The following is a 13,793-nucleotide window of genomic DNA, read 5'->3' as shown; positions in this document are numbered from 1 at the left end:
TTTTTCTGCAAATATGGGGAACAACAATTAGTTTATGCTGTTAAATGTGTGTACTATAATAGACCATCTTACATGGTTTTGCAACAAGTCACTCTTTACTATGTTAGACAAAATAATTATACCTTCACAAAATAAATTAGTTTCTCGGAAATTTGAAGATTTAAATTTATTGATAAATTAAATCGAATTAATCATGCATGGATATATGTTTACACACGATGCCAAATAGATACAGTAGTTCTCTACTTGTAATATTATTTGCTTATAAATAATGTATTGTAAATTGTTGCTTTAGCTTTGACAAGAATTCAAGATCAAAATTGATGATAAATGGCACTAAAGTAATAATCCCTTTTAACATAGTTTGATGATTTTTTTGATGTATATTTTTATTAAACTTAAAACACATTTAAAATGGAATGGATAGAATAAAATGTGAATATTATCAATGCTCATTGAACTCTATATTTATTATAGACATAGAAGGTCTTAGATGATCAATTATCTCAAAATTGAAACTAATAAGAAAGAAAATTAACTTGCATTATTTTTAAAATGACAAACATCTTAAATATAATACATAAATGAAATAAATATTTAATATTATTTTGAAATATTAATAAACTTATGAAAAACAACACGATAAATATTTTGAGATCGAAAAAATATAATGTGTACTACTTATACATGGAGCGCACCACGGGACTAGTATGGTCAAACGAAGATCCGACCCTTGGATCATCCCAAGCGTCAAAATAGAATACAAAATAGTCCAACAACAAATTACGTTCCACCAAAAAAATCCCCAAATTGATTACAATTATAAAGTGCCCTTCTCTCCTACGCGAAAATCGCATTTTCTTCTCTCTCTCTCTCATCTCATGCTCTTTACATCCAGAAAGTGCGTGTCCTCTCCCTCTTGTCGCCGGCTCCTCTCCTCTCATTGAGGGAGCTCAACTCTTACATTGCCGGCGATTGACGCGAATTTGCTCCGATCGATTCGACGGCTGCTGTCCTTCATTTTTCTTCTATTGTAAGTATCGTCCTTTTCGTATTTAGATCTCTCGCATCTGTATGTATGTGTTTTTGTTAATCTGCATTGATGTATGTGTCTGCCTGTTTGTATGAGCAGCTGGATGTTTTTTCAGATCTGATGTGCCTTGGTTGTTTTAGTTTTCTTTTTGAGCTCTTTGTTAATTTGATTATTTGCTTAGTAGTTTATTAGCAATTTCGAGAACATCTGATTTTAGGTTTTGAGTTGTTCGATTGACTAGCGCGATTATAAGTATAGTCTTATTAATTAAGATCCGTGTGATTATAGTGATTCTGTGGAATTAAGATTATAGGATACACGGAAACCTTTGTCCTGTGTTTGTAGATTTATAAGTGAACTCCTAATGAGACTGTTCGCTGTTGATGAGTAAGGAAGATATGAAGATGAGATGCCTAAGAGTAATCGCTTCACAGATTGAACAAGCAAAGTGGTAAATTGCATAGATATTTGAAGTCAGGATACATTACATACATTGCATTTTAGCTTTAGCTGCAGGTCCTGTCAACTCTCATGTCTCATAAAACCTACCTGTGAAGTTATTGCTGAAGCACATTCCGCAAGCAAGTTTGAATTTCTGCGATTGTGTTATCAGTCTCAAACTCAGAGAGAGAAGTTGGTTAAAGTTTCTTAAAAGGGAGTGATTGATCGTGGCTAGCCTATATGAACAATTGAAAGTCAGTCGTGCATTGACATCTGCTATATCTTTGTTTTTGTTTTTATGGGTGATATTTTGAATAAATTTACAAATTTTCAGCTACTGCTGTGTTATTTTATTTTTGGCCAACACATTCTTATATTTTATGTTGATCAGTCTGATGATGTTTCTTCATTTGATGTTTATTTTGACATTTAACTATCTCTTTCTTCCTTCAGATGGTAGGTGGTACATGGAACCACACTTGTTAGAATAGATATTGAACCAAGTGAAAATGTAAAATACAAATGAATCTCACATAGAACATGTTAATGTTAAGAGTGATCAAAAGCTAGTAGAGCAAATAATGATCTTTTATCCTGATTTCTGTCTTCTTCCTATTTTTCACTCCATGTACAAGAAATTAGCACATGTAAGCAGCTTTGGTGTAAGAATGATGAAAGACATCAGCATGCCTCATTTCAGCCCTTCTATCATTGACTTTATTTCCACCATCGCCATTTCTGTAGTTTATTTGTCATCAATTATTCATTCTGTTTAAGTTATTATATTACAGCTCATCTGTATTATCTGCATATGTTGGGGTTGCTTGAGATGAACCCAACCAGGCCAGTTGTATAATTGCACCTACTATGTATGTTGTTTTCCCCTACGCTCGTCCCCCGTTCTTTCTTTTCTTTCCCTCATGTTGTTACTTGGGATGAGGGTCATTGTATATATATTTTTCACTTGTGTCTGCAAGTCGGTGAAAACTTCTGCACGAATTATGCTTTTGACACTCGTGATATTTACCATGTCGAACTGATAGGTGCAGGAATTGTGACCAGCTGCCAAAGATTAACTGTTTAAGGTTATGGCTCTTGACAGCATAATAACTTCTCCTCATAGGAGGTCACAGACACAAACAGCATTTTCATCTACTGATCCAAAGAAGAATCAATACTCTCGAAGCAATGAGCTTGGGAGCTGTTCAACAGTACTTCAGCGCCACCGGTTCCTTCTAACTGCACTTGGCCTCCTAGCTTTTCTCTGCACTATCTATCTTTACTTTGCAGTCACTCTAGGGGCTGGTGACTCCTGTTCTGACTTGACAGGGACTCAAAAAGCAGCATGTTATGTGGAGCGCGGGAAAGCACACATGGGCAAAGGAAAACTCAAGTTCTTTTAGCAAATTGATGGCTGCTGGCTAATATTTTAGTATATGATATTTCTTTTTCTTCTGAGAGGCAGGATGTCCTATCCAAAGTGTTTACTTAGGTTCTTTGGGTCTATTGGGGTCATTAGTTTGATTGTATTCTTAAAAGATGTATAATTTGGTTTTGGGGAAGTGTTTTGACATCCGTAAATAGGTCTATCTATTGGGATGAACTCAACTGAAGGACGTTGGTGAGGCTCGGGTGGCTGTTACAATGTGATTATGAATGTATGTTAAAAGATGACATTATTATTAGGTGCAAATGAAAAAAGAAATAGTAGATAAAATATCACTTCTCGAGATATCACTCCATCCTTTACATGTGAGTTGGGCTTATATAAGTACTTGCAACGGCTTTTTCGTTAGGTCAAAAGTCGTTTGTAATATAACGTGTTATGCCTTTTTGTCTTTGTCAGAACGTCATAATCCGCGGTTCACCCACTCTTACATGTGACTAGTGTGTTGGATTTTCTAGGGGAGGTTGGGACTATGAAGTTGACTCTTATGCTGTTTGCTATAAAAGTCTTTAGGACTTTCTGCATAGGATATACTGAGAAGTCCATAATAATGCATATATTTCTTAGTAAGTTTCTCTTGTTTTGATTCAACACCTCCTGGACACCTTTGGGACGTGCATTACCTTGGAAAATTCCTTAGCATAAAACTGGTTATGTATCTTGATGGCTATAAAGGCTAAGTTAAATTGGGCCAACAACTACCTACCCTTATTAAGTAACTTACTATTTCTAATTTTACTTGGCGGGTCTCCTACTTAACGTGCAAAGTGCTCGATACTCTGTAAATACGTCGCCATTTCTGTTAGTGTCTGCTGTTAAATTTTTTTGACATTGTACATGGAATTTCATGTAGTCAAAGGTGTAGCCATAGTGGTTTCTAATTTTTTAAAAAGAAGCAACCATCTTACCCTAAAGTTACAATCATCAACTTAAAGAACAAATATAAGTATTTAATTCACTAAAAACGAATAAGGAAAAAAATGAAAAGGGAGATACAACAGCACACACCGGAGGCCAGATGTTGAATAGCAGTAATTAGATCAACAATAAAAGTTAGAACCCTATCTTTTTTGGAGAAAAAAATTGAGTTAAACTTTTTGAATGTCAGTAGAAATCAATAGGTAAATATTGTAGTTTGATAGTACAATACAAATACTGTTTTCCTTTTTTCTTTTTTTTTTTCATTTAACAATTTTTTGCTTTTTATTTTTTTTTAATATCAACCCACCTACATTTTTAATTAGTTCTTATTGATTTTTTATTTTTTAAAAAAAAATTAATAATTTTTGCTTTTTTTAATTTTTTTACATAAATCCACCTACTTTTTTAATTAATTCTAGCTGGGTGCCAAAGACCACGGAGGCAAACACTTCAGTGTGTTTATGGGTTCACAAAGAATATATATATATATATATATATATATATATATATTATATTTCATATTCTAATACAATATAGGATTTATGGAAAAGTTGGTGGATTCAACCGAACCCCCTTTCGCTATAGTAGCTCCGCCCCTGCATGTAGTTGAAGTTGGGATACATATGACAAAATTTCAATCATTTTTGTTAGAACTTCAATTACACATGCATATACTTGAAGAAAAAATTACTGAACTTGTAATTAAGAGTTCATCTGTATTGACGGAAAAAGGCATTTTTTAAGTTAAAATTAAAATTAAACTTAAATGACTTTTAAATCAAAAAACAAAAAGTAGGGAGCTTTTGATTTTTTAACCTTCTAAAATTATTTTTAACTTTATCAAACACTCTCAAAAGCTAAAAGTAACTTAGGAAAAAGGGTTTGATATACCTCTCACTTTGTCATTTAGAGCTGATATACCTCTTGTTATGAAATTGGCTCATATATACTCCTAATTATAAACAAATGACTCACATATACCCTTTTCCTCTAACCGAAATGAAAAAAATAATAATTTTAATTTAACTTTTTATTATTATTTTTATAAAAGATATAATCCCCTATGAGTAAATTTAATCCTTGTCCAACATATTTTTGCTGACCTTTTTTTGTTTCAATGACTAATTTAAAATTATTATTTTGATAATCAAATTTATTTATGTCTCACTAATATTCTTGTAAAACTTATTGTAGATGACCAAATTTTTTTTTTCGAATACAAAAATCAAATAAGGAATGAATGAAAAAAATAAAATAAAAATAAGAAACTCAAATAATTATAATAAAAGAAGTCAAAAAATAATTTATGTATGAAAAAAATTAAAATACACCTTGAACTTTGATAGAAGAATCATATATACACCTAAATAATTTTTTTTAAAAAATTAAAAGTAATAAATATAAATTTAAAACTAATTTTTTAACTTCCGTTAAATGAAGGGTAATACGTGAGCCGTTTTATAACGGCAGGGATATATGTAAACCGTTTGTATAACGATAAGGGCATATATGAGTGACTTTCATAACGAAAGGTATATGAGCTCCAAATAACAAATTTAATGAGTATATCATACCCTTTTCCCAATAACTTAAAAGTAGATTTGCTCAAGGCCTAATTGAGCCCAACTAAACTTTAATCAGATAAGCCCATCAACGTCCAATTTGGAAGCTGAAAAGCCCATAAATTGTCAGTTTTCGGGCAACCGTTCCCTGTCCTTTCTATTTCTGTAAATCAAAAGAAGGGATCTTTCTTCTCCACTCTATCTACTAATGGAAGCTGTGATCTACTGATATCATTTTTCCATTTTCATATTTCACTGTATTATTACTAAAATTCTTCATCAAATTTGTATAGTTTTGTTATAATCCATGGCGGATTCCTTCAAACTCCAGCACCGAAAACTTGAATACAGGCGTTTGATTCCGGCATTTCTGTTGTCTCATCACACTCTTCTTACTATTCTCTGGATCGTTGGATTTATTCTGATCGTCATTTGGCAAAGGACTGCAGTGGAACGGCTTCTGATATATCGAGGTTTGGCATCACCTACGAGACCTATCCCTATGCTACGGCCTCTAGTCTTCAATCTCTCCGATTTCGGAGCGGTTGGCGATGGCGTAACGGTAAACACAAAGGCATTTGAGACGGCAATTTCGGAAATTCGGAAGCGAGGTGGTGGTCAGCTCAATGTTGAGCCTGGTCATTGGCTTACGGCGCCGTTTAATCTCACGAGCCACATGACGCTCTTCCTCGCTGAAAATGCAGTTATTCTTGGAATTGATGTAAGTAGTCGATTCGAAGTAGATTTCGTTTAGTTCCACAGAAGCTGTAGAAAAAGAAATTGAGCTGAACTGTTTGAAAACGTTCCGTGTTTAAGTTAGTCAGATGCATTGCGTGTTCAACTTCAAATTCATCCTTTAATTGTATGTGTATTGAAAATTTAGTTTCTAATTGTAGTAAACAAAGAGATCTTTCCGTGGTTTTAGGAGTTATGAAGGGCGCAAAAGCTTGCCTGGACACCACAGTCACAAAAAAAAGAAAAAAAATTGTGTAACTCAAGGATAGGGGGAATTGTAATAGGAGGAATCTAGTAAATGTTAAGATATAGTATAGTGGTTAAAACAAGTCCTAATAGTTATTTCCCCTTCAGTATGTGTGTGTTATTCGGGAATAACCTACCCTTTCCATTCCTATGATAATGACTAGAACAAGTTTATTGCCATTCTTGTACCGTCTTCTTATTTTAGCATAGGGGCATAGCTCTGGCTATTTGTGGCAGGTGTAACTGCATTTGTTTTTCTCCTAGATACATGACTTTTTCGTGCACATGCATATAAAACTAGCATTTTTTTGGCATCTGTTATTGTTGCTTACTGCAATTCCTATACTAAATGTCTATAATGGTTGTCTGGCAACACAAACTCAACTGACATTGCACTTTTACACTTAGACGTGAGATCTTGTTTCTATTCATGTCTCAAAGTTAATTTGCTTGTGATAGTTTTGAATTGATTACTTTTAGAAGCTTTTAAGAATGTGAGATCTTGTTTCTATTCATGTCTCAAAGTTAATTTGCTTTGTTATAGTTTTGAATTTATTACTTTTAGATGGTTTAAGAATGGGCTCATAATTTTCTTTCCTTTGTAACTAACTTCCAAGTATGTTGCTTCATCACATCCTAACAATTATCACATCTATTATGATACAAAAATATAGGAAAGTGTGCTTGGTTGAGGGTGCTACATATGCTGCTGCTAACTTATAGAGGTTTAAATGCATGCAACAGGATGAGAACTATTGGCCACTACTGCCTCCTTTGCCATCATATGGGTACGGAAGAGAACGTCGCGGGCCGCGTTATGGAAGTTTAATCCATGGGCAAAACCTTAAGGATGTTGTCATAACAGGTAAAGTAGTAATATCTTATAAAAAAGCAGTAATGTACGAGTAGTATTTTATTATTCCTTCAGTTTTGAACTGGTGCTACCTTCTGTCACTTCTTATGAATTACAATAAATCACTATATGATTGATTATTACCCAAGTGTGACTGTTAATGCTGGTAAGGAGGAGCCACTCCTCTTCAAGATTTCTACACATGCTAAGTTATTAAGTTTGTCAAAGGTTTCCAGTGTTTCTTGTGTACAAACAAGATTCAAAACTCAAAAGCTTAAACTAGTTCAGCTTCTCCAAAAAAGTATGTACATTCCTCTTTCAGGCATGCTGTTCCACCATATGTTCTTTAGGTCTATCTCTGCTTTTAACACCTGTTATTGAGTTAATTAGTTATATGTCTTGTTTTCCGATACATGCAAGTTGCCTCTGCACATGTTTTCTCTTCTAGCAAGTTAGCGACAAATTCCCCAAATGAAGTAGTGAAGTACATATTCAAATGTGATTCTGAAAAGGTGATTGAGAATTGTACAAACCTTTCTTTGATTGTTTATAAAAAATTGCGCAACAGGGCATAATGGTACCATTAATGGACAAGGCCGATCATGGTGGGAGAAATACCGCAAAAAACTTTTGAATCACACAAGGGGGCCACTTCTTCAACTCATGTGGTCAAGAGACATTTACATTTCTGATGTTACATTTCGGGATTCTCCATTCTGGACCCTTCACCCTTACGACTGCCAAAATGTTGTTATAAGAAATGTAACAATTCTGGCTCCACTGACTGAGGCCCCAAACACTGATGGGATAGACCCTGGTGAGTTCTCCTTACATTTCTTGATCACTTTTGTTGCAACTGTAATTTGGATGTTGGCCCTTTTTTTCCCCATCATCAATTCTCATCTAAATGCTCACATTGACCTTGTCTGTAGGCATTCTATAGGAAGTGATACATGAATATTTTAAATGGTTACATATGCTCTATAAATTGCTTTTTCTTCAAAAAGTTCAGTCGTGTAATATCAAGAATAGTTGTTAAGAGTTCTACAGGAAATGCTGTATAGGAGTACTTTAAATGTTTATAGATGCTCTATAGAAATCGGTTTGTCCTCAACAAATTCGCTCGTACAATATCAAGAATAGCGGTAAATAGCATAAATCTGCTCTATAAATCTTATCCACAGCTTAAGTTCCTTCTATATGTAATGCATTCGGGGAAAGTGTCTCAACATACCTAGGTCATGATTTATGTGAATGTACCAGCAGATTTTACCCCTCACCTGTTTACTTTCCACAAAAATGTTTCATTGACCACCACCACCACAATAACAATCAAATTGGTTAAGTAATATATCATCTCACTCTAGATACAAAATCCTAAGTCCGTAAGAACGAGAGATTTGGGGTTGTGAACTAGATCACTTGATATTTTTAATACAAAAATATTGAGCGGATGGATCTTATGTTGGCAGATTCATGCGTGGATATGGTGATAGAAGATAGTTATATAAGTGTCGGGGATGATGGAGTCGCAATCAAGAGTGGCTGGGATCAGTATGGAATTGCATATTCCCGTCCGTCTTCCAATATCACTATACGTAACCTCATAGTGCGCTCAATGATTAGGTAATAATTGTTTCCATATCATATTAAATTATGTCAAGTACATACATTTTTTTTCCAATTACATGTTTGTATTACCTCTCTAGATCTGCCCACATAAAAAGATGCATAATCCACACTTCAATAAATTATGTACAACTTTGTCTTCATTAACTTAAGGTTGCAATTCTTTCTTAGTTTTCTCAATTTAATTGCTGGAGAGTAGTGTTCGTTTGAGTATGTGCTGTCTTTTTTAGTTTTTAAAGTCAACTGACTTGCTCATTATCAACAGTGCTGGAGTATCAATTGGGAGTGAAATGTCTGGTGGAGTGTCAAATATAATAGTGGAGAATCTCCTTATATGGAACTCAAAAAGAGGAATAAGAATTAAAACTAGCCCTGGCAGGGGTGGTCATATCCGACATGTTATCTACCGCAACCTGACCCTACAGAATGTTCGTGTGGGCATTGTAATTAAGACCGACTACAATGAGCATCCTGATGAAGGCTATGATCCAAATGCTCTTCCAGTTATTGAGGACATAAGCTTTACTGGTATTCGTGGACAGGGAGTTCGTATTCCAGCACGTATTTATGGGAGCGCTGAGATTCCTGTTCAGAATATTACTTTTCAGGACATGTCTGTAGGAATTACATACAAGAAGAAGCGTATCTTCCAATGTTCTTTTGTTCAAGGACGTGTTATTGGCAGAATCTTCCCTGCTCCATGTGAGAATCTTGATTGGTATGATGATGGAGGAAAACTAATTAGGCAATCAATAAAAAAGAATACAAAGGACTTGGATTATGATGGTTGAGACAAGGGTGCTTTATTCCTTCAACGAAATTGTTGGTACAACAGCTAATCACTCGTTGCCAGCGACATTTAATCTTCTTGGTCCTTCAATCCACAGCAAATGCTGGGAGACTAGAGCATATGTTAATACACATTTGCAGTTGTTACACTAAATTTGGGAGAATGATAGAATACATGGACGGAGTACCCACCCATGGAGCTTTTAAGAGGTAAACTTTGCCTCAATCTCACTGTGGAGGTTATAGTTTGGTTTTCGAGGCTGTAACCAGTGTACAAAGCTCCAGTGCCCACAGTAATACCCAGGCTGGTTGGGCCTATGCCAAATTTCATCATGGTTTATTGCATAAGATGAAGGTGGATGTCAATTCTTGGAGAGGGGGGTATGAATGCTCCTTATCTCAATTCATATTTTTTCTGTTTTGTCTGTTTAATCCTCTGGTAAATTTGTTAGTGGTGGATTGTGATAACATAGTATAGGTAGTCTTTGTATATGAACTTCAGTTCCATAAAAATATGAGAGAACATAGTATAGGTGTAATATTTTACTTTGTACTAATGGAAAATATTCTGCATCTCGAATATTATTAGTTCGAATGGGTGGTTATTTCATGTGTTTCCCATAGGCATTCAGTTCTCCATACCGATATGTCTCGACTGCTGCACAGAACGTTAGTGTAAGTCTAACTCATATGCTGATTTATTCATAGCACACATAATTTTATGAAACAATTTAGCAGCAGTTATGATATGAAATAGGAGTACCACTTTAACATTAAATTGAATTGATACATCAGCTCTTATCATATACATCCTCCAAAAAAAACAGAGGACCTCAACAATCATTATATATATCAAATAACGGTTATATCTTAGACTATTTTTAGTTCTTTAAGCCATGCAGTATGCAATGGGCATGGATCTGGTTTCCCTTCTGCAATTGCCTTCTCAGAGAGTGAATAGAACCATCCGTTTCTCCATTTGAACTATACAAGGGATCGGACGAATGGGGTGGTTAGAGCACAGGATTCAAAATGTAATATCAATTATGAAATCTACATTTCTTACCTCCTTGACAGCCGTTGGAAAGTGTGCAACTGCTCGTGAGTAAGCGCAGAGCCTGTCCTCCATGGCGTCCTCAAAAACAAGACCTTTCTCTGCAGCTGCTGCAGCCGCAAGCTCAGCAATTAGTTTTGACACCTGAAAGCAGCAAACCTAGTTAATAACGTCCTGGCATCTAAATTGTCATCTGAACTAGCTGTAAACATTTAGATAGCAAGTGAAGCATCCAATGAATATGTGATAGTATCCTTGAGTGCGACCAAGAGCCACGTTAATTTGGAAAAAAGAGGGGGGAAAGGAAGAGGAAAGCAAAGAAATGAGTGATTCTGACACCCCGTTCAGATTAGGTAGCATTTTGCCTTTTTGCGTGGACAAGGATGAGTCAATTTAGTAAAACTGTAACAAGAACTTTCACAAGTGCATTTAGCCCCCATCAACTACCACATATAGTTGGTCTGAACAGTGACACAGCATGGATTAGTAGAAGGTCCAAGAATTACTGTTTATAATCCTAAGAAGGAAACTAAGCTGAAAAGTGATCTTTTTTAATTATTTTTTTTAAAATTAACAGTAGTCTCATTGGAGTTATGGTGTGAGGGTTGTTGATTAATCTTTCAAAAGGCAATTAAAAGTGGATACTTCTCAAAGGGTTTTATAGATGAATCACTCACCTCAGCGCGGTACTCTTTTTCAACAGCTCCTACTGTTGCTCCAGGATGGCGAGCTCCAACAAGCATGAAAGCACATATCCATATAAGCTTCTCCAGCATTTGCTTCTGAAAAGGCTCCTTATCAAGTACCTGGTATTCACAAAAAGCAAAATGCATTATAGATCTTAGTACCAGTCGATTGCAAGCTACTATAAGGCGCAGTGCTGAAAGATGAATAATGGACTTCCTGGACCTTCTAAACTTGTACGAGAAAAATTGAGAAAGATATACCATCTCTGAAGATTACAGTTGGTAAGGTAACAGCATATTGAAATGATTTTACCTCACCTTTTAATTTGAATTGGCAAAACAGTCTCTTTTTGGGTCACACAATTTATTCATCTTTATGAAAATTAAAATACAAGGAAAGAGGTATACTATCAATAGTATTTCGTATAGAATTGTTGAATACGAAGCCTCCAATGGAGGAAACTGAGTCTAGTTCATCAAGGAGGAAAAAAAACATTGAGGCTAATATTAGACATGTATGTTGAAGTCTTCAAAGTATAACACACTAAACTTAGACAAGACATCCCTATTTACGATAAACATGAACTCAACCATAATCTTCTAGCCAACTTTCAATAGCTCAAACTGAAATTTTTCACTGCATGGTTTATAATATTATAACGAGCAAATAATACCATGTAAAGTTCATTCTTTACCTTGCAAGAGAGTCCTCCATTCTGCAATCTTGCAGCCACTGCAGATGCCCATTTCCCATAAGCCGCAGTCAATCCTTCTGGATTTGTATCAGTTTTCCCATCAGTTGGGGGTTCACCAAGCTTTGATACAGCAAAATATGCCAAAACTTGGTCTGCATCACCAAGGCCTTTACTTTGGAACCAAGGCTCTAGCATCCCATTCTGGAAAAATACCAAATCTGCTACATCAAGATTTATTACAGGGTCACATCATCCATTAAGACATAAGTATGCTCAAACTACACTCTAGAAAAAAAAACTAACAGGAACTAATGCATTGTCTATTCATGCCAAAAAGGAAATAATAATGTCTATACATGAGAAAACAGAAGAGTGACACATGACTGCCAAAATTTCAAACAGTGACGAGTTCGAGCCAAACCCAGCCACCCACTATTTTACTAAGGCTGGAAAGAATACCCACCAAGTTCATACTTTTGATGTTGTGGTCTTAAATATGCAATAATTTAGAAAAAAGATCATTTTTTGAACTCTAAAGAGAAAATAACAGAGTGTAATTGATGGGAATTCCAGCATACCGCTCCAACGAGATTTAGGGGTAGCGTCAAGAACAGCTTCAAGATCATCATTCCTAGTGCAAACCAATATTGGACCTACAAAATCAATAGGTACTGGTTCACCCCTTTTAACCAAAACATCATCTCCATTACCCAAATCTTGTAAAGCTCTTCCCACACGTCCACCTCCAACTATGATAGCAGGAGCAACCATGTTGCCTGAGGTGGAAATTGATGCTCTAATTTTAAAATTCTGGTTGATTCTTGAAATTGGTTTGTGCCAAAATGTTGAGTTAGAGAGAGTGACAGTGTTCACCATTGCTGCTGCTGCCTTCATGGTAGGCAAAATCTGGGGCCATGGTTTCTTCTGATACTTACTATTAATGGGTCAAGAAGAGAGCCACTCGTTTTCACTTGTGATCCACAAAATTTTATCGCTTTATCAATGGCAGTGGCCTAGGTCGTAGAAATTGGGATCCGATTTGATGAAAATTCTAATCGGGTCGCTGGCTGTTGGGCTTGGTAGTGATCGGGCTTAGAGAGCTTGAAGGCCCAAATCAACTGTATAGTGTGGACTTGTTACTTGTATACGCCACTTGTGAAGTTGTATCCGATTTTGAGATCAACTATTTAAGTCATATTTATATCGCGTAAAAAAATTACTACTTTATCTAGTTCGAAATAATTTCAGATACATAAAGTAAGATGGAATATATAAAGGTAAACTATTTCTATAAAACTTTATCATTGAACTTATGTGTCAAAAATTCAACCATTTTTTATTTAAATTCCACGAAAAAATACTCTAACTTTCTTATATAAAACTTTAGATCATTTGAATTTCAGAAATCTTATGTCTAAAGTTATTACGAAGTAGATAGATATGAAAAACAAAAAAAGGTTGGGTACATGTTAAATAGAAGTGTATAAATAAGCCACTCCATAAAATTACTTCCATTATTTCAGTTTATATAACCCAAATTTGATTAGAGTAGTAGTTTAAGAAAGAAAGAAGAGTTAAGATTCTTTATGACCTTAAATATAACATCTCATTTGTTGTGGTTATAGTTTTGAAATTTATGGTCATAAAATGACACAATATTTGATTATTTGTGTTGTTATAAAAAGTTGACATAATACATAAA

The 13,793-nt window shown here is 35.0% G+C and overlaps 3 protein-coding genes across 3 annotated transcripts; 2 read left to right on the top strand and 1 right to left on the bottom strand.

Moving 5' to 3' along the window:
• The first annotated feature begins 807 nt into the window (after window positions 1-807).
• LOC107015473 lies at window positions 808-3,208 on the top strand. Its single transcript, XM_015215755.2, has 2 exons — window positions 808-1,033; window positions 2,518-3,208. Exon 2 carries the CDS (start codon window positions 2,563-2,565, stop codon window positions 2,875-2,877), a length of 315 nt encoding a protein of 104 aa, XP_015071241.1. The 5' UTR covers window positions 808-1,033; window positions 2,518-2,562; the 3' UTR covers window positions 2,878-3,208.
• A 2,335-nt stretch (window positions 3,209-5,543) lies between these two features.
• LOC107014845 (probable polygalacturonase) lies at window positions 5,544-10,264 on the top strand. Its single transcript, XM_015214954.2, has 5 exons — window positions 5,544-6,125; window positions 7,130-7,250; window positions 7,807-8,055; window positions 8,711-8,864; window positions 9,133-10,264. Exons 1-5 carry the CDS (start codon window positions 5,712-5,714, stop codon window positions 9,656-9,658), a joined length of 1,464 nt encoding a protein of 487 aa, XP_015070440.1. The 5' UTR covers window positions 5,544-5,711; the 3' UTR covers window positions 9,659-10,264.
• A 109-nt stretch (window positions 10,265-10,373) lies between these two features.
• LOC107014846 lies at window positions 10,374-13,075 on the bottom strand. The gene is made up of 5 exons (XM_015214955.2): window positions 12,670-13,075; window positions 12,092-12,309; window positions 11,388-11,516; window positions 10,723-10,854; window positions 10,374-10,640 (listed from the first exon to the last, which is right to left on the bottom strand). Exons 1-5 carry the CDS (start codon window positions 12,983-12,985, stop codon window positions 10,527-10,529), a joined length of 909 nt encoding a protein of 302 aa, XP_015070441.1. The 5' UTR covers window positions 12,986-13,075; the 3' UTR covers window positions 10,374-10,526.
• Between the last annotated feature and the right edge of the window lie 718 nt (window positions 13,076-13,793).

The sequence above is a fragment of the Solanum pennellii genome, chromosome 3 (assembly GCF_001406875.1).
Source record: "Solanum pennellii chromosome 3, SPENNV200".
In the NCBI taxonomy this organism is placed as follows: Eukaryota; Viridiplantae; Streptophyta; class Magnoliopsida; order Solanales; family Solanaceae; genus Solanum; species Solanum pennellii.
The sequence above is the reverse complement of the archived record's forward strand: the minus strand, read 5'-3'. Positions and strand labels throughout refer to the sequence as shown.